Source organism: Cajanus cajan, chromosome 7 (assembly GCF_000230855.2).
Source record: "Cajanus cajan strain Asha chromosome 7, NIPB_CcT2T_4, whole genome shotgun sequence".
NCBI classification, from domain to species: domain Eukaryota; kingdom Viridiplantae; phylum Streptophyta; class Magnoliopsida; order Fabales; family Fabaceae; genus Cajanus; species Cajanus cajan.
Genome location: NC_138523.1, coordinates 12412221 through 12435946, shown reverse-complemented (window position 1 = coordinate 12435946; position 23726 = coordinate 12412221). Strand labels below are relative to the sequence as shown.

At 37.7% G+C, this 23726-nt stretch overlaps 2 protein-coding genes across 2 annotated transcripts; both read right to left on the bottom strand.

Moving 5' to 3' along the window:
* Positions 1-19673: 19673 nt before the first annotated feature.
* On the bottom strand, positions 19674-19991 carry LOC145949837 (uncharacterized). Its single transcript, XM_083060727.1, has one exon. The coding sequence runs from the start codon at positions 19989-19991 to the stop codon at positions 19674-19676; it is 318 nt and encodes a 105-aa protein (XP_082916853.1).
* A 189-nt stretch (positions 19992-20180) lies between these two features.
* On the bottom strand, positions 20181-22865 carry LOC145949836 (uncharacterized). Its single transcript, XM_083060726.1, has one exon. It carries the CDS (start codon positions 22863-22865, stop codon positions 20181-20183), a length of 2685 nt encoding a protein of 894 aa, XP_082916852.1.
* Positions 22866-23726: the final 861 nt, after the last annotated feature.

Sequence of the window (23726 nt, the reverse complement as noted above, 5' to 3'; positions counted from 1 at the left end):
TGAGACATTAAAAACAAATTTGTCTTAAATTTGAGGGACTAAAAACATATTTAAGTCGAACTTAAAATTTATTTTATGTGTTTTCAATCGATGTAATTTTAAGAAGTATTTATTTTATTTCTAAAATTTAAAATTTGTATTTTGAGTTTCCAAAATATATTAAAAAAACTATTATTTTAATGTCTCTCGATTTATTATATCAATTATAATATTAGTGACTAAAATAATACTTTTTAAAATTATAGAAATTAAAAAGTGTTTTTTTAGGAATTAAAATAATAATAATTTTTTATATTTTGAATACTAAAAACATTTTAAATTTGGGAAATCAAAAGAATATATACCCCAAATTTAAAAATTTTAAAACATAATTAAATCTTTTATAAATTATATATTTATCTACCTATGAATATAATATGTAATGGCACATTTACTATTACATTTCAATGAAATAAAATTACACTACTCTTTAAATTAAGTAAATTCTTTATATCTTACGGAAAATTTTACTTTATAGGAACATTATTGATTATCCTTATAGACAATGTTGTTACTGTGTTTTTTTTAGTGAGTTATTTGAAGCGGTGTATAAATGAATTTTACATCGATATTATAAATACGAGCATTGACCTTTTAAATATAAGGATTTTTAACATTTATTTTCTTTTTAGTAGGTTGTACAATATTTCTTGCTTCAAACATCTTCCATTTTCCAAAATATCTCAACCAAAAAACATCTTCCATTTTCCTGTAAAAAAAAACCATTTTATATTTTTTGTTTTGTAAAAAAATATAACTTAAATATAGTTAATAGTAAATTAAGTTTGTGTTGAAATTTTAAATCATACCATATTAAATAATAAACACAGTGTACTATCCCGGATAATTTCTTAGACCTTGATCGATATCTTTAACCGTACATTCAGGATATTTCTCGAGATGGATTTGTTGAGATTGGTCAAGCATCACAACTTTCACTCAAGCCCTTTTGTCTTCTAGGCTTAGGGCTAGGCGCAAGTGTACCATCTTGGATAAATTTCATGATGGTTTTGGCGAGAGGCCTGGGTTGAGATCATTGGCCGGACATAGTGAAGGCCAAGCCGAGAGGGGATACTAAAGGATCAGGAGCAGCCCAACTTCCTAAGGCAAACTACTTCCCTAAAAGTAGGAATGGCAAAACAGGCCAGCCCAGCCCGTTTTGGCCTGCCAAAAACGGGCCGGGCAGGGCCGGCCCGCCAATGTAAAACAGGCTGGAGATGTTGGCCCGCCCCGCCTAAGGACGGGTTGGCGGGTTGGCGGGTCAGCCCGCATACAAAAATAAAAATAAAAAAAATGGAAAAAAATATATATTTTATATTCAAATAAAAAAAATTTGCTACAAATAAATAAATATAACCATATGAAATTAAAAATGCATACATATTGTACATAATATATGTTCAACAAAAACAAATTACAAACTTAGAACAAAATCAAATAGAAATTAGTCCATTTATACCAAAATCAAAATCAAATTATAAACTTACACAACTAAATTTTTTGATAGTTCACAAAACAAGTTTAAATACAATTAATTAACTTTAAATTCTTATTTTAAGAATATTAGAAGCTCTCTTTAGAAGATGTCTCTACTTTTTTTCTTGATCATCTTCATCCGCATCTTCTACATCAAAATAAAATAAACATAAAAATAATTAAATTTAAAAATATATATATGCGGTTCGGCGGGTTGTAGCGGGCTCGCCCGTTATTTGGCCCGCGGGTTGGCGAGCTTGACGGGGCGGGCTTGGTGGGTTGGCGGGTTGAAATGATGAGCCCGGCCCGCCAATTTTTGGCGGGCTAACAGGCCGGCCCGCGGGCCACAGCCCACTTTGCCATCCCTACCTAAAAGGTATCAAAATAAACCTGCCATAGAGGATCATATCTGAAATAAAATCTTATATTTAAGAATCAAATATTACAGTAATAAGTCACCTTAGAGAATCCAGATGTTTTCGAGGCCCATAAGACCAACGAACAAGTAATTATAAAATTTCGAACCTTAGACCTAATAAGACAGATTTACACTCTTGAATGCTCAAACTTTGAAGACTTACCTAAAACAAATCCTAATAGTACTCTAGACCAGAACATATAGATATTTATATATTTATATATTTAATTTGAATGATTTATTTTCACAAACTTCTCCTAATTGTTAAAAAATTTAAATTTTAAATTATTTTTATCCATTAATTTTATTAATAATTAATTTTTAATTAAAAATTTGATTTAGTAGAATTTTTTCTTTGAATAATATATATTTTTTATTTACAAAACTTGAATCCAAAACTTAAATTTATTAAGTGTGTCATAATCATTAGGAGTCCCACATTGCTTAGGAGTCGACTGGGGGGCTTGTTCTGGTATGCTTAAAAGTCTCACATCGCTTAAGAGTCGAGGCTAAGGGTAGTTTATAAACACCCTTCTTCCTTAACCCACCGACACGCCTTTTAAAGGACAAAACCGTGACAGCTCAACGAGTGCCAAAGCGGACAATACCTCAGATACGGTGACCCTAACGATGACAACGGACTTACGGTAGGAACAACTAGTAATATAGTGAGAGACAAATTTTATCTTTTAAATTAAATTTGTAGTATTGAATTGTATAATACTTAAAATTACATTCTAAAAACTACTAAAATTAATTTAGTAGTAGAGATTTAAGGTAATATTTACGAACTTTCATTTAAAAGAATTGAAATTTGATGTTGAATTTTATTATTAATTTGCTTTTAAAATAAAAACTTCTAAACATAAATCACTAAAACTTCAAAATCAATTTTTCAAGCCCTCCACACATTCACATATTGTGAAATTGGGAAGTGAGAACCTCCAAAATTTGCAAATATGTTTGGGCCTTGAAGAGGACTCATTAATAATGCATGGGCTACTATATTTCCTTTGTCCAACGTGGGCCGTAGAAAAGAACGAACAACTGAAGATATAACATGTTCTTCATTGTTTCCTACAATAAAAAACCAAAATAGGATAGAGTGTGCCCTTGTTTCATCTTAAAAAATATTTAAAATAAGTTTATTTAATATATCACGTTAAAAATATTAATATTTTTTTACGTAATTAAAAGTATTTAAGACAGCATACCTATTTTTTTTTTTTTATATATCAAATTCCAGAGATCGAGAGATAAAGGCATAGTCCAACTGAATGTAAAATGGACTCTGTAGAGTTCACTTATTTATCTGTTACATGGATTTAAACTAATTTAAGTTGTAACTAGTTAAACAAGTCCTATAAGTATAGACTAATTAAAAATTGGGATTTAGTTAAGTTTCAAATTAATTTTATTTTAATGTCCTTGGTACATTACACCAAGTTTATGTTTATTTATATAAAGGTAAAAGAATGTAATTACCTACATTCATAAAACTTGGCAATGGCATACATATGGACATTTATGAATAGGTAGTCTATGCAATTATAGCTCTTGGGATTTTTTTTTAAGTAGTTTGAGTCTGCTAGGCTGTCACAAAACACTATTAATAAATTATCGTTATATTTTGTTCTACCAGTTTTAAACAGCGCAATATAAATAATGGATGAATTATTATAACACATATAATCTTGGGTTGGCGTAAACACTTGGAATAAAATCATTTCATATCTGTTCATTCATCGGATGCAATGTCAAATCAGCACCCTGAACAAACACACTTGTCTAATCTAATTATCTATGTATTAGATCCTTTTGAAAGTGATTTAGTTCCTATCTTAACGAAACATGAAAAGAAATGATTAGACGGAAAAGTGAAATCAATGATAAATATATATTTAGGAAAAGGTTTAGTTGATATGCCAGGTTCAGAAATTTCTAGACCCAAATGGGTTATAAGTTAACATGCACTAAGCCTTTGTTTAGATTTGAGGATAGAAAAGAGACAGTAAAAAAAGAGCGATTTAAAAAAAAAGTAAGTGAAAAGTGTAGAGAAAGTTTGTGAGTGAATTGATTGATGTTATAAATAAAAATAAATTTTTAATAAATGATTTTATAAGATTACTATTTTACTCTTAGGTTAAAAAAAGTTTATAATTATTATAATTAAAAGATAAATATAAAAATTTTAACTAAAAAAATAAATATAAAATCTTAATTTAAAAATAATTTAATTTAAATATTTGCTTTAAATTTAATGATAAAATTAATTTAAGATTCTTTTTTAATTTTATTATTATCAATTTTATAATACAAATAAATAATATTATTTATTTTAATAATTTAATTGATATTTTGACTATATTTAAAATATTGAAAAAAATATATTTTTTCTATGATTTAAATATTATATATATATATATAATATAAGATAATTTTTATTTAAATATTAATAATAATGATAATAATAATATTTATAATAATAAATAATGATAACAAAATATATTATGATAATTATATTTTCTAATTTGCTTTTTTACCCATAACAGTCAATTTGGAACGGCCCGTTCTCAACTAGGATTTTTAAGCCAATTTAGTAGTTTGAAACGGCCCGTTCTAAGCTACTAAATTATCCTTGTTTTAGTAGTTTGGAACGGCCCGTTCTGGGCCACGACTGGAAGCAAAAATATGCCACATAATCGATTATGTATGACACATAATCGATTGTGTGCCATGCATAATCGATTATGCTGGCCCATAATCGATTATGTGTCATGCATAATCGATTATGCACGTGATGGACAACTGCATTTCCAGAAGGGCAACCATGTCTTTCTATCCTTGCCAACGTGGCTTTCTCCGCTTTTTTCCATGGTTTATCGAAGAACCCTCCGTACAGCTCTCTCGCTTTTTCCCGCTTTTTTTTTTCTTCGTATTTCACTCGAAATAAACACGTTCCATACATCGCTTTCCATCTACATGAATAGTCTTTCCATAGAAACAAACATGAGCTAAAAGACATCAATAAATTAGTGACGAAAATTAGTTATAATTTTTATTTCTTGGTAATACTAGAGTCACAAAATATTTAGTGACTAATATTTAAAAAATTTATATAAATTATTTTGTTATTATTAAACTGCATCAAATTATAGACACTACTAATCTTTAACTAATTATTAAATGAATAATAATGCTTAATTTATTAAATATCTAGCTAATATTCTTGAGAGTGTTATCCGATATTTATCATTCTAATTATAAAAAAAAATATTATAAATATTTTATTGGGTCCACACGATAGTGATGATGCTATGTTATCATAAAATGGTCCAATATTCAATATATGAATAAATGTTGGTAAAAAAGATTCATCGACTCTGTGGATAAGCCTGCAAAGTGCATATAGTAACATCGCCACGAAATTTGAACATGAAAAGATTTTGGTCGGTGGTTCTAGGGCATGAATTCCACTCCTAGACATCACTGCATGGTGGTTGTCTTAAACTACAAACTAACTTATATATATATATATATATATATATATATATATATATATATATATATATATATATATATTCTTTAAAGTACATGTTTAGTTTCTTCTTTAATTTTTTCAATTTACTGCCCCTGACAATTTTCTTTTGCATAAATAATTAGTTTTGTTTAAATACATAAAAATTAAAAATACCAAGCAGTTGTTTGTGGTAGTAATTGAAAATAGAATGTAATCATAGAAGATTCAAATTTAAGACATAATTACTGTTATATTAAGTGATTTAAAATAATAATATAGCTGATATGAAAATTATTAATTTTGGCTTGGGAGATGGGGTGCCCTTCCCTTCCCACTCCTTTCTGTTAGGCGAACGATTTTAACGTGTCATCCAGGAAGGGCTTGTTATATCAAAATTGGTGTGCTGTATAATTTATTTAACACTTTCTAGAATAAAAAAAATAAAAAAAATTATTATATTAATAAAAATAATAAATATTAATTTTTATTTAACTAAATATTAAGAAAATATAATTCAATTAAATGATTTTTTTTCAATAATTAACAAGTAGTTTGTTTTTTTTGTTATAACTAAGAATTAAGTATCTAGGCAGGATTGAACTAATAATGAGTCATATCTAAAACAAATATTGAGAGAAATTTTTTTACTTTAACACTGTTTTGTTACAATAGAAAGAAGAAAAAAAAAAAAAGCGAGGAAAGTGAAGAAATATATGTGGCAAAAAATAATTTTGATGGTTTGTTTAATAAGAAATGTGTCATTGGAAAAATTTACAAATGTCGAATTCATGTCTATAAATTTTTCTATAAAAACAAATAGAAATAACGAGGAAACATCAAAGTTATTTTATTTTTACACTTTTATTCCTCAAATGGTTGTATATTTGAATAAATATATATTATTTATTTGAATAAAATAATTTCTAAGAAGGAGTTTTGTTCAAATAAACAAGAATTTCACTTTATTTTTATGCTTACATGATTGATTTTTGAACTCTAGTTTACCCTTCTGTTTTCATGTGGATGGACTGTGATAATCATATTGTGTATGGAAGCAGGTCAGCATTAGGTTGGAGTTGGTTACTATGACCACTGCAAGATGTGAAGTTTTGTTCCAGTGTCAGAGTTACCATCTTGGATAATTGTTTGATTGTACTTGATCAGCACTAGGAGAGTATTATTGTTTTGGATGATTATATATATATATATATATAGTATTGTATTTTGTGCATAGAAACATATTTTATTATTACTTTTATATATACATGTATGTATTTTGTTATCCAGTTTCATATCTTCTCTTAGTTCACTGGTATAATTAGTGCAATTCTACTGAGTGTAAGAACCACGGCGGGTCGTTACAGTAAATATGTTATTTTAACACACATTTAAGGTTTTTTATGAATTATTTTCTCTCAACTAAATATTAAAAAATACTAAAATATAAAATATACAGTTGTATCAAATATTTGAATATATATATGTTGGGCCAGGAAGTTTAATACCATGATTACCACACAATAGATAGTAAGTAAACTACACAAGTGAAATTGACATCATAACATAATTTAAATCCTTAAGGTATTAGATAGGTGGGTCCTCTTACTTATAAACTACTCAACATGTCCAACTCTAAGCGATGTAGGACTCCACTTCACACTTGAACTCCATCTCTTCCACATGGTCAAGCTTTCTCCTTAAGCACAAGTATTTTTTTTATCAACGAGTTTTCAATGGTAGCCTACATTCCTCCTCAAGTGTGAGTCTTTTTCACATGGTCAAGCTCTCTTTTTAAGCAGAAGTTTTTTTTTTATTAATGAGTTTTCAATGATAGCTTACTTGCACCGCCATTGCACATCAACAGGACACTTCCTTTACACCTTAGGAGAAACTTTTCGATACAAGGATGATCCTACCCTTGGATCTTACATTAATTCTCTATTAGCATCCACAACTAATTTCATTGCTCAATACTCATCTGAGTCAAACCAATTCTATTGCTTAATACTCATTTGAGTCTGTCACTAGTCACTTGGTCTAACCATCGACTTTGATACAACTGTTGGGTTAGAGAGTTCAACACTAGGGAGCCATCCATATAATGGATAGTGAATAAACTACTCAAGTGAGATTCACGTCACAACATAACTCAAAATCTTAAGACAGATAAGTAAGTCTTTCTCACTTATATATTACTTAAAATGCTCAACTTTAACTAATGTGAGACTTCATTTTACACTTGAACTCCAACAATATATATATATATATATATATATATATATATATATATATATATATATATAGAGAGAGAGAGAGAGTTCAAACAGCACTAGTATAACTTTTACTAACTATCCACCGCTTAATAACTTTACATTAAATATAAATTTTATTGATCTAATTGTTGAATTATGATTTTCTAGCACCTTGTATGCTTATATCAAATTTTATTAAAATTGAACAATGAATTAAAAGTGTTCTTACCGGAAATCTGCTGTGGAGCTGATCCGCCAGGTAAGATTGATGAGCCTCCTTCACTGGTACGCTGATGCTCCAAGATGGGGGCGGTACCTGCAAAAGAGACTCCGATGCTAAAGTTAGGGTTTGCACGAATAATAGTCTCATATATATAATGCACGTACCTTGAGGTGGTTTAGGGTTGTATTGGGCCCTGGGCCTGAGATGAGGTCCCTGGGTTCGGGTGTGATCTGTCCAGGCTCCGGGCTGTTATTGTTCAGCGCGTGCCTGGTATGACCTTCATCTCGCTAATCCGAGCTTAGAGCCCGGATGCGGGATGCGGCCAGTACACTAGCCCCCCGAGCTCTGAAAGCCGTAGGTTGAGGAGTTAAGACCGGGCTTGCTAGAGGGGGAGTGACTTAGTGCGTATGCTATCTGGAGCTTCGCCACGTGGCGCGGCTGTTCACTTCTGAAACTTGCGGGCGGCGCACTAAAGGAAATGGCGGTTAAGCGATGATGGCTTGCATTTAATGTTTCGTCAGGCGTGCCCCTTGGTCGACACGTAGCTTGGCGGTTTTGAATTTCGGGGAGAGACTTTTCCCTTTCTCGCGCCTTTGCCCTTTTCGCTTTACTCTTTTTCTGTCTCTCGGCTTCTTGCGCAAGTCTCGTCTTTGCTTGCTCCTCGTTTCCGTTTCTTTGTGTTTTCTTGATGGCTGGTGGTTATGGTAGCAAGTCTTCTGCCTCCACTAGGGGTAGGGTACATGGCAAGGCGGTGGTCGCCGCCGAGGCAAAAGGGGTGCCTCCGCCTGGAGACTCAGAGCTGGGCATTCCTGGTTATGAGTGGGTCAAACGCGAAATGGCCAGGTTTGCGAGTGTCTTTGATTCGAAACTGGAGGTCGATGCGCTGTGGGAGACGCACAGGATTTGTGACCCCTCCGTCTCTCGGTTGGTCCGACTGGAGCCTTGTTCGGCTGGCGAGGGTGTGTACATGAAAAGGTCTACTAATTCCCCCTCATTTTATGTATATGAGAGCTTTTTCAGAGATTTGGGTGTTTGCCTTCCCTTTATGCAGTTCGAATGTGATTTTTTGAACTATATTAATGCAGCCCCCAGTCAGTTGCATCCCAACAGCTAGGGCTTTTTGAGGGCGTTCGAGATCTTGAGTGGAGTTCTAGGGATGGAGGTATCCCTGCCGGTCTTCCTTTCTTTTTACCAGTTGAAGGCGGGTGGTCCTACGTGTGACACCCTCTACCCCAACATCATTAATAAACATAAACTATATTTATAAAAGATTTTCATAGAATGATATAAAACAATAAGTATCATAAGGTAGAAGATGCACATTCATAATTCATACACATAAATATTAAACTCAAGAAGTTATTATAAAACAAAGATTATAGATTAATCCCAGTAAAGGTGGCAGGGCCTCCTAGTTAGAAATTAACTTATAATCTTTTAGTAAAATTATAATATGACAAAAATACACACTTTCAACATAAATAACATAAAAATTACAAAAGAAAAATAATAATAAGTTAACAATAAGTCTAGCTAATCCCGATGTCACATCCTATCAGAGCGAAACCCAAACAGAAGCCTAAGCTTCACCACCAACATCCTCAGCCTCATGCTAATTATCTGCATCATAATTTAAATATACACAAAAATGACAAGGGAGTGAGAAACTTCTCACTCAGTTGCAGATGAAGAAATAAAAGTTAAATAGCACACACACACGCAATATAATTCACATATATAATCAATCTCACATATATGCTTATGTATAATGATTTTCTTGACTTGACTCACTAATGTATGAATGTGGCGCCATACGGAAGTTGCAGAATTTATCACTGGTGACCCAAAGGTACACCTATCACTGGTGTTCATACACCTCGTTAGCATGTTACATCACTGGTGTCCCGAAGGCACACCTATCACTGGTGTTCATACACCTCGTTAGCATATCGTGGGTGACTCAAAGGTACACCTTGTTAGTCGTGGGTATGCGGCCTCAGCGGCACACCTGGAGTAATATGTGCATATGATGCATGTCATACATTCACAGACTCGACCTTTAGCATGTTACACATATCATATTCATATTTCATAATTAAGAATTATTTCAATAATCCAATTTAATAGTCCAATAGTCCAACAGTCCAAACAGTCCAACAGTCCAAACAGTCCAACAGTCCAACAATCCAACAGTCCAACAATCCAACAGTCCAGAGGTTGCTTAGGTATCATATTTTTCAATAATAATATATTAAGATCTTTTAAGTAAAGTAGGAAGCTTAAAAGGTAATATAAGATAATAAGGAGGCTCAGCCTTCCATTTAAATAATAGATTACAAATTTATAAATACTTAGGAGGCTTAGCCTTCCATTCAAATAACAGATTCTAATATGTAAATAAATAAGATATAAAACAAAACACATCAATAATACATATTCAAAGAAATAAACAACAGGCAAGGGATCGGGAGCCAATCCAACAAACAGACTATTTAACAATTATTTCTACACCCCCAAGCGAGGTTTCCCACTCCCCCCTTACCTTGGTTTACAGAAATTTGGGCAGAAACTCCTCTCTTCTTTCCTTAAAAGGAATCGGAATTAGGGCAGAATCTCTCCCTCTTTCTCCTTAAACAAGGCACTAGAGCAGAACCTCCTTTTCTTTCTCATTCTCTCTCTCTTACTTTCTCTCTCTATTTCTCCAGAATTTCCTTCTCTCTAGAATTCTAAATTTTCAAAACCTTAAGTCCCTATTTATAGAATTTTTGAAGTTACTATGCACTATGCACTATTCATTAAAATAATATTATAAATTACTATGCACTATTCACTATTCATTAAAATAATATTATAAATTACTATGCACTATTCATTATTATATTCAAATTTATTATAAAATTTGAATCCGCGCGCCCTGTGCAATTGCATAGTGAAATACTATTCATACATACGTATACGTAAATAGTAAAATACGTATACATAAATAGTAAAATACGTATACATAAATAGTAAAAATACGTATACGTAAATAGTAAAATACATAAATAAAATACTTATTCACATAATAAATACATAAAAAAAATATTTCTTTTCATTAAATAAAATTTGGGATGTTACAATTCTCCCCTCCTTTTAGAAATTTCGTCCCCGAAATTTTTGCAATGGTAAACTCTTTGCATTCTTACTTCTAATTCTTATGCAACATCACTACCTTGTTGATGTACAACTTTTATCAATTTCCTCAAAGGATTTGCTTAGGGAAAGATCTTGACGAATTTATCCACTTAAACACAAACAAAATCAATTTCTTAAGCGTCTTAGACAAATCTTCCACTAGGGTCTATCTATTCACCATCTTACTTCCAAAATGAAGCATCTAAGTGCTACAAGATTCTTAAAAACTTCTAGTATGCTAACCATAAATATACAATTGTTTTACTCCTCTCTTCATCTTAGGTCACAAAATATCTTCTTAAGATTTTGGTACATCTTAGTAGTTTCTGAATGGATACTAAAGATACTCTTATGACCTTCTTCTAGGATTGCTTTATTAAATTCTAGCACACTAGGAATGCACAACTTATCCTTAAATCTCAAAACTCCATCCACTCCAAATTTAAACTCACTCTCCATATCTTGATTCAAGTTCTCTACTTCTCTTTCCATATTAGACCATCACGCTTCCCCTGCGCCACTCTGATACATTTTAGTAACTCCTAAATAAATGTTAAGAGTACTCTTATGTCCTTTCAAGTTTTATAACTAAACATCCAACTGTGTCCTTTCTAATCTCTTGCTTATTTGGGTCACTAATAAAAGATCTAACTCCTAGTTCCTCTAATCTCATCTATTAATCTGATAGTTACTTCCAACATAAATAATTCAATGCTACTAGGGTAATCTTACACATCAAGCATAAGTTTCTAAATTCTGCAATCAAATTCAATCCTTAAATCATCAAAATAATAATTTGGTTATCATTGTAATCCAGATATTTGCCACAACATCAACACCTAAGCATTAGATACACATATCAGATCACTAATTTTACTACTCTATCTACAACCAATTCAAACTCTTCTATGATCAATTCTAAAGATCAGGTACCTAAGCATAATGTACACTCGGTATCCATATCAGTTCTCTAGTTTCACCATTTCATCTTCACCCAAGTCATAATCATATCCATCACCTTAACCTATAGCCTTATAACTTGTTACCAAAATAAATCAACTAATTATGCTCCTATAATTTTCTTCAACAATCCATTCGCTATTCATACTTAATCTCACAATACTAGAAGTAACCTTATAATCCAAACTTAAATTTCTAATTTAAGCCAAAAAGATTCATCTCTCTAATCATAATGAAAGATAAAGATTTCCTCAAAACATCAATCACCACAATGGCTTTAACCAAATTAATAATATCAAAATTTTACTCCTTAAGAAATTTCAACTATTTCTTTTATCTCGTATTCAACCCCTTTGGTCAAAATATATTTAAGGTTCTTATGATCACTAAATACCTCAACCATAGAATCATATAGTTAGTGTTTCCAAATCTTAATATAAATGACAAAGTCACTAACAAGGTTATGGGTAAGGTAATTTCTCTCATGAATTTTCAATTTCTTAGCAACATAAGCTACTATCTTTTCTTCTTGCCACAATATTCTTCCTAAACCTATTTTCAGAGACATATTTATATATCACAATAATCTTACTAAAATCTAGTAATATTAACACTAGTCAATCTTTCCTTAAGAGTTTGAAAAGTACTTCCTCAATTGTTATCCCATACTAATGTAACTCCTTTCTAGTCAATTCAGTCAAAGGTAATAGTAAGTAATTCAAAGAAGTAAGCAACAAAATGATTTGGGTAGTTAAAAATATACATAGGTTCAAGAATTCCTGATATAGATTATCCTTACGGTTGATTCCAAGGGTAGGCAAGAAACAACCTAGTGAACTGAAACATCTTAATAACCAAAGAAACGAAGGCAAAAGCAATTTTTATAGTGAGAGCAGTTTAAACCATGAACAGCTGTTAAAAAAAATTACTCACTGAATTTTCATATAAACTATCAAACAAGACTCCTGATTTTACTAATTGACTCAAGTATCTCTCACTTAAGCACAACTTAAGTAGATCTTCCTCCGCAAGAAATTTCATGGTCTAAAATACTCACCTCATACAATCCAAATTCATACTTAGACAATCTAGTTTAAATCTATTTTTATGCCTAACAACTCAAAATATCATGATAGTATATATCTACCTGACAAACCGAGTTGTATTCATCCAAGTGATTTCAAACCTATCTCAAACGAAAGTTAAGTGAATAAGCTACAACTCTTTATGAAGACATAATATTTCCAAGAGATCATCTCTTTAGCTAAAGATTCAAATATCACCACTAATAAATTTAGTGCTTACTAAATTTCTAATCACCAAGGCAGTCATAACTTGAAGTTCTAGATTTTTGTTTCATCTTATCCTAGTTCTATTGAAAAGATAATATCTAAATCCATATTCTTCATAAAGACCTCAAAATATAAATTTCGTCGATATAATACTCATACTATCATAACAAACTATAATGAAAATATTTTCGACACCAAATAGCAATAATGTATCAATATATCTAATGCCACAAAATACCTCAACTTTTTCCAAATTCACTACTTAATTTCTCATTCAAGTCTCTCCTTACTTTTCTCAATCAAAACAACTCACATGCTACCTAAACCATAAATAATTAACATACCAATAATAACACTTAAGGGAATTAACATCATTTCGATCTCTCACCAAAGAGACAACCACCTTTAGATTCAACCTGCTACAACTATAGATGTCAGAAACTTCACCAATCATAAACTCTTAGTACACTCAATATATCACCTCCCATCCAAGGTTCTAATAATTCGAGTTGGCTAACACTATCATGATTATCATTCCTCTGATTACAAACTAACTTAACAATCTCAAACTCAACAATATCAACACAGGACGAACATCATCATCATAGTACACAATAACAAGACATAGTCAGAGTACACAACAGAGTCATGATAAGCACATAACACACACGGTTGATAAAATCGACTTGCTCTGATACCACTAAATGTGACACCCTCTACCCCAACATCATTAATAAACATAAACTATATTTATAAAAGATTTTCATAGAATGATATAAAACAATAAGTATCATAAGGTAGAAGATGCACATTCATAATTCATACACATAAATATTAAACTCAAGAAGTTATTATAAAACAAAGATTATAGATTAATCCCAGTAAAGGTGGCAGGGCCTCCTAGTTAGAAATTAACTTATAATCTTTTAGTAAAATTATAATATGACAAAAATACACACTTTCAACATAAATAACATAAAAATTACAAAAGAAAAATAATAATAAGTTAACAATAAGTCTAGCTAATCCCGATGTCACATCCTATCAGAGCGAAACCCAAACAGAAGCCTAAGCTTCACCACCAACATCCTCAGCCTCATGCTAATTATCTGCATCATAATTTAAATATACACAAAAATGACAAGGGAGTGAGAAACTTCTCACTCAGTTGCAGATGAAGAAATAAAAGTTAAATAGCACACACACACGCAATATAATTCACATATATAATCAATCTCACATATATGCTTATGTATAATGATTTTCTTGACTTGACTCACTAATGTATGAATGTGGCGCCATACGGAAGTTGCAGAATTTATCACTGGTGACCCAAAGGTACACCTATCACTGGTGTTCATACACCTCGTTAGCATGTTACATCACTGGTGTCCCGAAGGCACACCTATCACTGGTGTTCATACACCTCGTTAGCATATCGTGGGTGACTCAAAGGTACACCTTGTTAGTCGTGGGTATGCGGCCTCAGCGGCACACCTGGAGTAATATGTGCATATGATGCATGTCATACATTCACAGACTCGACCTTTAGCATGTTACACATATCATATTCATATTTCATAATTAAGAATTATTTCAATAATCCAATTTAATAGTCCAATAGTCCAACAGTCCAAACAGTCCAACAGTCCAAACAGTCCAACAGTCCAACAGTCCAACAATCCAACAGTCCAACAATCCAACAGTCCAGAGGTTGCTTAGGTATCATATTTTTCAATAATAATATATTAAGATCTTTTAAGTAAAGTAGGAAGCTTAAAAGGTAATATAAGATAATAAGGAGGCTCAGCCTTCCATTTAAATAATAGATTACAAATTTATAAATACTTAGGAGGCTTAGCCTTCCATTCAAATAACAGATTCTAATATGTAAATAAATAAGATATAAAACAAAACACATCAATAATACATATTCAAAGAAATAAACAACAGGCAAGGGATCGGGAGCCAATCCAACAAACAGACTATTTAACAATTATTTCTACACCCCCAAGCGAGGTTTCCCACTCCCCCCTTACCTGGGTTTACAGAAATTTGGGCAGAAACTCCTCTCTTCTTTCCTTAAAAGGAATCGGAATTAGGGCAGAATCTCTTCCTCTTTCTCCTTAAACAAGGCACTAGAGCAGAACCTCCTTTTCTTTCTCCTTCTCTCTCTCTTACTTTCTCTCTCTATTTCTCCAGAATTTCCTTCTCTCTAGAATTCTAAATTTTCAAAACCTTAAGTCCCTATTTATAGAATTTTTGAAGTTACTATGCACTATGCACTATTCATTAAAATAATATTATAAATTACTATGCACTATTCACTATTCATTAAAATAATATTATAAATTACTATGCACTATTCATTATTATATTCAAATTTATTATAAAATTTGAATCCGCGCGCCCTTCACTGTGCAATTGCATAGTGAAATACTATTCATACATACGTATACGTAAATAGTAAAATACGTATACATAAATAGTAAAATACGTATACATAAATAGTAAAAATACGTATACGTAAATAGTAAAATACATAAATAAAATACTTATTCACATAATAAATACATAAAAAAAATATTTCTTTTCATTAAATAAAATTTGGGATGTTACACTACGTACGGGACCTTGTCTTTAAATGAAGGTAAGGAGGGGGGTCTGTTTACCCCCTACTCCCCTTCATATAAAAATTACAGGCAGGAGTTTTTTCGGGTTACTCTTGCTGGTGTCAACCCTTTGGAGGACGGGGGATTCTACTTTGGCGGGCTGCCAAGGTTTCCTTTCTATTGGTGCCACGACCCTGTTGGGTTTCATGGGGTGGATCCGTCGAAGTTAACGCCGTCGGAGACGGCTGCTGTTGAAGCTTTGAAGGCATTTCCTCGTCCGCTGGACTGCAAGCTCATCCTGTCGCTCGAGCGTTCGGCGCACAGGGAGAGAGACTTGGAGGGTGCGTATTTTGTTGTTTTCGTTTAGCTGTTGGGGTTTTATGCCTGCTGATGTGCTCTGATTTCTGTACTTAGGTATTGTGGGAAGGGACCTGTGGCGTGGCTGGAAGCAGCGCTATGGCTACAATGTGGCCGAGCTTGAGGGTCCTGAGGTCCAGGGGGAGGAGGAGGTTTCCCCCTGAAGATAAACCGGAAGAGGAAAAGGGTCCCGGCGGAGACCGGGGGAGTCGCTGCCCCTCACGAGGCGGAGGGGGTTGTTGTAGGGGCCTTCGGTGTCGAGGCGGCGGGCTCAGCTGGGACCTCTCTATCGGAGGGGGGGGCTCGGGTGGCGGAGCTGGATATCGAGCCCCTCCGCCCTTCTGCTGGAGTGCCTGTGCAGGCTGTTGGTCGAGGGGTAGGGACTATTTGTCACCTTGTTAGCTTTTCCTTTCATGCTTTTGCTTAGTGTTTCTGAGTTGGGATCGTTCCTCGTAGGTGGAGGCTGTCGTTTGGTCGACTTCCCGGGCCGTTGGCCAGGCTGGTGTGGCTTCTGAAGCGGAGATTCCGACCGTTAGGCGGCTCGCTCTTGTTGTTGAGGTGGGCAGCGTGTGGCTGTGATAGGCTACTTTGTTGCGCCTCTTGTTTAGTTGGTGAAATTTTTATATTTTTTGCTCTATATTTTTGTAGGCGGGGAGGACCGCAGGGGTTTCTGATGGTTGAAGGTCACCGGTGGTGGGGGGTAACGTCCCGGCGACCGGACCAGCGGTTGGGCCGGTGGCCTCCTCCTCCTCAACCGGTCGTCGTGGTGAGGGCTCTGGTTCTGGGGTTCCGGCTCCTGCGCCTGCGACGAGGGGGCCGCCCAAGCGTCCCTACCTTGCGTATCGTTATGCGCAGGAGGGTGCGCCAACACGGTTGGAGCACCTGAGTGCGTCGGAGGGGATCGACTCTTGGTGGAGCGCCTCGCTGACGCCTGAGAAGTTTTTTCCGCAGGGCTCCTTGAGTGCGGCCGATCAGGCGATGTTTGAATCCGCCGGGCCCGTGGCAAGTTTCGACGCTGCCCAGATCTTTTTGCAGAGGGGCACGACCATTGTGGATTATTGGAAGCGCAAATGGTCCCGGCAGTAGGAGGAGTTATCAAGGTTGAAGGGCCAGGTGCAGCCCTTGATGGAGGAGAATAAAGTTCTGGCCGCCACTCTGTCCGAGGCGAAGCTGCAGGGGGTCGAGCTTCAGGCAGCGCAGAGGGATCTTGCCGAAGCTCGGGGATCGTTAGAGGCGGCCCTCCGTTCTAACGAGGCTTATGCTAGCCAGGTTCACTCTCTGGAGGAGGAGATATCCTTTTGGAAGGGTGAACTGGCGTCTGTATCTGAGGAACTTCTTTGCGACGAGGTGGTCCTCAGTACTAAGGAGGCGGAGGTGGTCCATCAGAGGGAGAGTCTTTCGGCTCTAGAGGCCGAGAATGCAACGTTGAGGAAGAGACTCGAGGAAGTCGAGCGCTCAATCGTGGTGGAACATAAGAGAGGCTTCCTCAAGGCGGCCCGGTAGGCTAGGCTCCTTGGGCCGGGGCTCGACTTTTCCGGGATGCACTTGGAGAAGGTTGTCCGCTTCGGGCGGTTAGTCCGGGAGGACGACGTCGAGGAGAGTTCTAGTGACAATGCCTCTGTATAGGATAATTTTTGTATTTCCTGTTTCTGACTGTCTTATGAATTATACTTCTCCGTTATGCAAGTTTTGTTTAGGTGTTTCTATTTCCACCCTGATTTTTGTTACAACGAAGTTCAGATTGGCTTTTTGCCCTGTATTTTTGGTGGTGAGGTTTATTTGCAACCGTTAATAATGAGGTTTCTTTTTGTCTTGTGACGGGGTAAGATGGGGTTCGTTTTCGACCTTTGTTTGAGTAAAGTGGGGTTCGTTTTTGGTCTCCACTTGGATAAAGTGAGGTTCGTTTGCGACCTCTATTTGAGTGAAGTGAGGTTCGTGTTCGACCTCCATTTGGGTGACGTGAGGTTCATGTTCGACCTCTATTTGAGTAAAGTGAGGTTCGTTTTCGACCTCTATTTGAATGAAGTGAGGTTCATTTTCGACCTTTATTTGAGTGAAATGAGGTTCGTTTTCGACCTCTATTTGAGTAAAGTGAGGTTCGTTTTCGACCTCTATTTGAATGAAGTGAGGTTCATTTTCGACCTCTATTTGAGTGACATGAGGTTCGTGTTCGACCTCTATTTGAATAAAGTGAGGTTTGTTTTCGACCTTTATTTGAGTAAAGTGAGGTTCGTTTTCGACCTCTATTTGAGTAAAGTGAGGTTCATTTTCGACCTCTATTTGAATAACCGGGTAATAGCACCGTAAGGGATTTCGAGTATATAAAAGAAACGAGTCATTTTATTGACGAAAGCCGTGTGCCTCATTAAAAACCCTTCTCAGTTAGTGTGTTTTTCCTGAGGTGGGAAAAGAGTGCACCATCTATTTGTACAAAGTTTAACTGAAGTAAAATTTGAGGTGGGTAGCGTTCCATGTTCGTGGAACGGGCTTCCCGCTGAGCTCCTCTAGCCGGTTGGCTCCGTTTTCCAGGTTTTCTGCGACTCGGAATGGGCCGCCCCAAGTGGGTGCGAGCTTCCCGTCTGACGTGTCCTTTCGTGCCTCTCCGAGTAGCTGCCATACCAGGTCGCCTTCCCGGAAAGACCGGGGTTTCACCCGGGAGTTGTATCTCCGGGCGGCCCGGAGTTTGCAAGCTTCTGCGTGGATTTGGGCTTCATCTCGGAGCTCGTCTAGCAAGTCGAGGTCCGTTGCTAGCTCGTGGTTATTTTGTTCATTGTTGAAGACTTGGCGTCGGTGGGATGTTTGTCCAACCTCTACCGGGATCATTGCGTCGGCTCCATAAGTTAGTCTGTAAGGTGTTTCTTGTGTGGTTGACTGTGGGGTGCAGTGGTATGCCCAGAGGATGCCGGGAAGCATGTCGGGCCACTCCCCTTTTGCGTTCCCTAGCCGTTTCTTGAGTTCTCGGAGGATGACCTTATTGGCTGCTTCGGCCTGGCCGTTGGTTTGGGGGTGCTCCACCGAGGTCGGCAAGTGCTTGATTCCGAGTTCTTGGAGGAAGACTTCGAATTCTTCTGCGATGAACTGCCGCCCGTTGTCAGTGACAATGGTGTGGGGAATTCCGAATCTGCAAACAATGTTTTTCCACGTGAACTTTCGCACGTTTTCCGTGGTGATCTTGGCAAGTGGGCACGCCTCGATCCACTTGGTGAAGTAGTCGATTGCCACCAGGAGGAACTTTAACTGACCCTTCGCGGGGGGAAAGGCCCAAGGATGTCCATTCCCCACTGGGAGAAAGGCCATGCTGCCATCATGTGGTGAAGAGCCTCGGGGGGCTGCCGATGCGCGTTGCCAAACTACTGGCACTCTTTGCATTTCTGGATGTAGTTTTGGCAATCTGACTTCAAGGTGGGCCAGTAGTATCCAGCCCGGAGTACCCTGGCTGCCATCGAGCGAGCTCCGGAGTGCATTCTGCATACTCTGTGATGAATTTCCTTGACAACATAGGCTGTTTGAGATATGGTCAAACATTTGAGCAGTGGGGTGAAAATTCTGCGTTTGAATAATTCACCGTCGATGATGGTGAACTTTGCTGATCGCATTCTCACCTTCCTTGCCTCATCCTTATCTGTAGGCAGGGCTTCATCTTTTAGGTAGTTCCATATGTCTGTCATCCATCCTAGCTCTTCGTTGTCGTTGACATTGACAGTTTTATCATCCAGGCTGGGTGAGTGTAAGGTTTCCTGGATAATGGTTCGGTGTTTCCCGGGCTTTTTGGTACTGGCGAGTTTTGACAGTAGGTCTGCTCTGGTGTTCTGCTCTCGCGGTACGTGTTTTATGGAGAACTCATTGAAAGACGAGATTTATTGGACTGCGGTATGAAAGTATCTCTGTAGGAGGGCGTCCTTTGCTTGGTACGTTCCACTAAGCTGTTCTACCATGAGTTTGGAATCGCTGTTGCAGCTTACTCTTCGAGCTCCGAGGTCCCGGGCTAATCTTAGTCCGGCGAGGAGAGCTTCGTACTCTGCTTGGTTATTAGTTGCTTTAAATCCGAACTTGAGGGATTGTTCCACAGTGATTTGGTTTGGTCCTTCCAGGATTATGCCTGCACCTCCTCCTTTGGAGTTGGAGGATCCGTCTACATGGAGGATCCATGCTTGGGGTTCTTCTGTGGTGGCCGGCGTGAGCTCGGCTACGAAGTCGGCTAAACATTGGGCTTGTAGAGGTCCACGGCTTTCGTACCGGATTCTGAACTCTGACAGTTCTATTGACCAGGCAATTATGCGTCCGGCAAGCTCAGGCTTTTGCAGGGTTTGTTTGATGGGGTAGTCGGTTTTGACTACCACCTGGTGGCTTTGGAAGTAAGGTCGGAGTCGTTGGGCTGCGGTGACCAGTGCCAACGCCAGCTTTTCGACCATTTGGTACCTTCTTTCTGCGTCTTGGAGGACCCGGCTGATGAAGTAGATTGGGGTTTGCGCCTTCTGATGCTCTTGTACAATGACGGCGCTGATGGCGCCTTCTGCCACTGCTAGGTAAAGAAGGAGGTCGGTGTTGTGATCCGGCCTTTGTAAGATTGGCGGGCTTGTGAGGAAATTTTTGAAGCTTTGGAAAGCTGCTTCACACTGGTCAGTCCACGAGAAGTCTTTTGGTTTCTTTAGCAGGGTGAAAATTGGTCCCGCCTTCTCCGCAAGTTTGGGGATAAACCGGGACAGTGAGACCAGCCGTCCGGCTAGGCTTTGCACCTCCTTTACCGTTTGTGGGTTTTGCATGTGTATGATGGCCTCGCACTTCTCGGGGTTAGCTTCGATTCCTCTGCTGGTGATCATGAAGCCAAGAAACCTTCCTCCCCGGACACCGAAGACGCATTTCTCCGGGTTGAGACGCATGTTGTGCTTTCTGATCTGGGCGAACACCTCGGCAAGGTCGGAGGCATGGTCCGTCGCCAAGATGGTTTTTACCACCATGTCGTCCACGTAGACCTCCATGTTTCGCCCGATTTGGAGGTGGAAAACTTTGTCCATCAGCCGCTGGTAGGTTGCCCCTGCGTTCTTGAGGCCGAAGGGCATCACCCGGTAACAGTCGTTGGCGCGATCAGTGATGAAGGACGTGTGTACTTCATCCGGTGGATACATCATTATCTGGTTGTACCCGGAATAGGCGTCGAGGAAGCTGAGGAGGGCATGCCCGAATGCTCCGTCGACTAACCTATCGATGCTCGGCAAGGGGTACGAGTCCTTGGGGCATGCTCTGTTGAGGTCGGTGTAATCGACGCACATGCGCCACTTTCCCGAGTTCTTCTTTACTAGGACTACATTTGCCAGCCAGGTAGTGTACCTGACTTCCCGGATGAAACCGGCGTTGAGCAGTTTCTGCGTTTCTATGATGACGGCATCCCGTCTTTCGCCGCCGACCTTCCTTTTTCTTTGTGCGACCGACTTGGCCTCTTTGTGTATCGCTAACCTGTGGCAGATGAAGTTGGCGTCTATGCTGGGCATGTCAGCGCTGGACCAAGCGAAAAGATCGGCGTTCCTGAGGATTTCTTCCTGGAGTTGTTGTCGTAGTTTGGGATCTAATTGTTTGTTGATCTTTGTTGTTTGGCTGGGGAGCTTTCCGATTTGGAGATCGTCGAGCTCATCGACGGGACTGGGCCGCTCATCGTGATTGTCGGATCTCGGATCGAGGTCGGTGGCTTCCTTATGGTCAGCACGGGTTAGAACAGTGAAGTCGCTTTTGTGTTGTCTGATTGAAAGGGCAGTTTCTAGGCTGTCTATGTAGCATTGTCGCGCTTCCTGCTGGTTTGCTCTGATGGAGATGATTTTTCCGTCGTGCCCCGGAAATTTCATGGTAAGATGCGGGTTGGACACTACCGCCCCGAGTTGGTTTAGGGTTGACCTGCCGATGATGGTGTTATAGGTGGAGTTGGCCTCCACCAGTAGGTACCGAACCAGGATTTGCCGGGAAGTTGGCGGTGTTCTGAAGGTCGTCAATAGGTCCACTCGTCCTCTGGGGTGGATGGTTGCTCCTGCGAAACCGACCAAAGGTTCGGTGTGAGGTTGTACGAGAGAGTGGGGAATGTCTAACCTGAGGAATGTTGGCCAGTATAGGACATCGGCCGAGCTTCCCTGGTCGACCAGGGTCCTGCGAACTTCCCAATTGGCTAAAGTTACTGTCACGACCATGGGGTCGTCTTGATTTGGACTGATTCCGACGTAGTCGTCGTTGGTGAAAGATATGGTGGGCGAGTCTCGGTGTACAGTATACGTGGCGGGGTGTACGCGATTGACTTTACGTAGGTGTTTTTTCCGGGACGAGCTGCTGGCGCCGCCCCCTGTGAAGCCACCCGCAATTGTGCTTACTAATTGGTTTGGGGGGCTAGGCCCTGCTCCCTGGTCTTCCAGGTCCCGGACTGTCTCGCCGGGGCCGAGTGGTGAGTCGGAGGGACGATCGGGGTACCGCCATTGGGTTTGAGCGCGGGCAGTTGTGCTCTTTAGGATTGTCAGGTTGGTGACGCGAGTCGAGTCTCCTGAAGCTGTATGTTCGTTGCTCATTTTGCTTGGGTGCTCGTCTGATACGATTCCTGGTACGGATCGTGCGGGTAGCCGATAAGAGCTTGGTCTGATCGGCCCCACGGTGGGCGCCAAATGTTCTTACCGAAAATCTGCTGTGGAGCTGATCCGCCAGGTAAGATTGATGAGCCTCCTTCACTGGTACGCTGATGCTCCAAGATGGGGGCGGTACCTGCAAAAGAGACTTCGATGCTAAAGTTAGGGTTTGCACGAATAATAGTCTCATATATATAATGCACGTACCTTGAGGTGGTTTAGGGTTGTATTGGGCCCTGGGCCTGAGATGAGGTCCCCGGGTTCGGGTGTGATCTGTCCAGGCTTCGGGCTGTTATTGTTCAGCGCGTGCCTGGTATGACCTTCATCTCGCTAATCCGGGCTTAGAGCCCGGATGCGGGATGCGGCCAGTACAAAAAGTAATCAAAATATTTATATTTTAATATATTTTAAAATGTATATATTACGTCATTTTTATTTTATAAAAATAAGATATCAAATCATCTTGAATTTATATAAAATTTTGTATATATAATTAAGAGTAAGAAACTTTCAATCTAACATTAAATTTTGAAAAAATTACATTAATATAAAATTATTAAGCATTAGAATTAATAGTTGGTGCATCCTTATATATATATATATATATATATATATATATATATATATATATATATATATATATATATATATATATATATATATATATATATATAGTCTCCTAAGGTTGGACACCTTATGTTATGTAGAAGGATATTGGTTTTAGTATCAAAGATATTCGAATCTCCCATAAAACTTTGAATTATAGTTATTATTAAAGTTTCTACCATTAATGGTGTTCCATCTTCA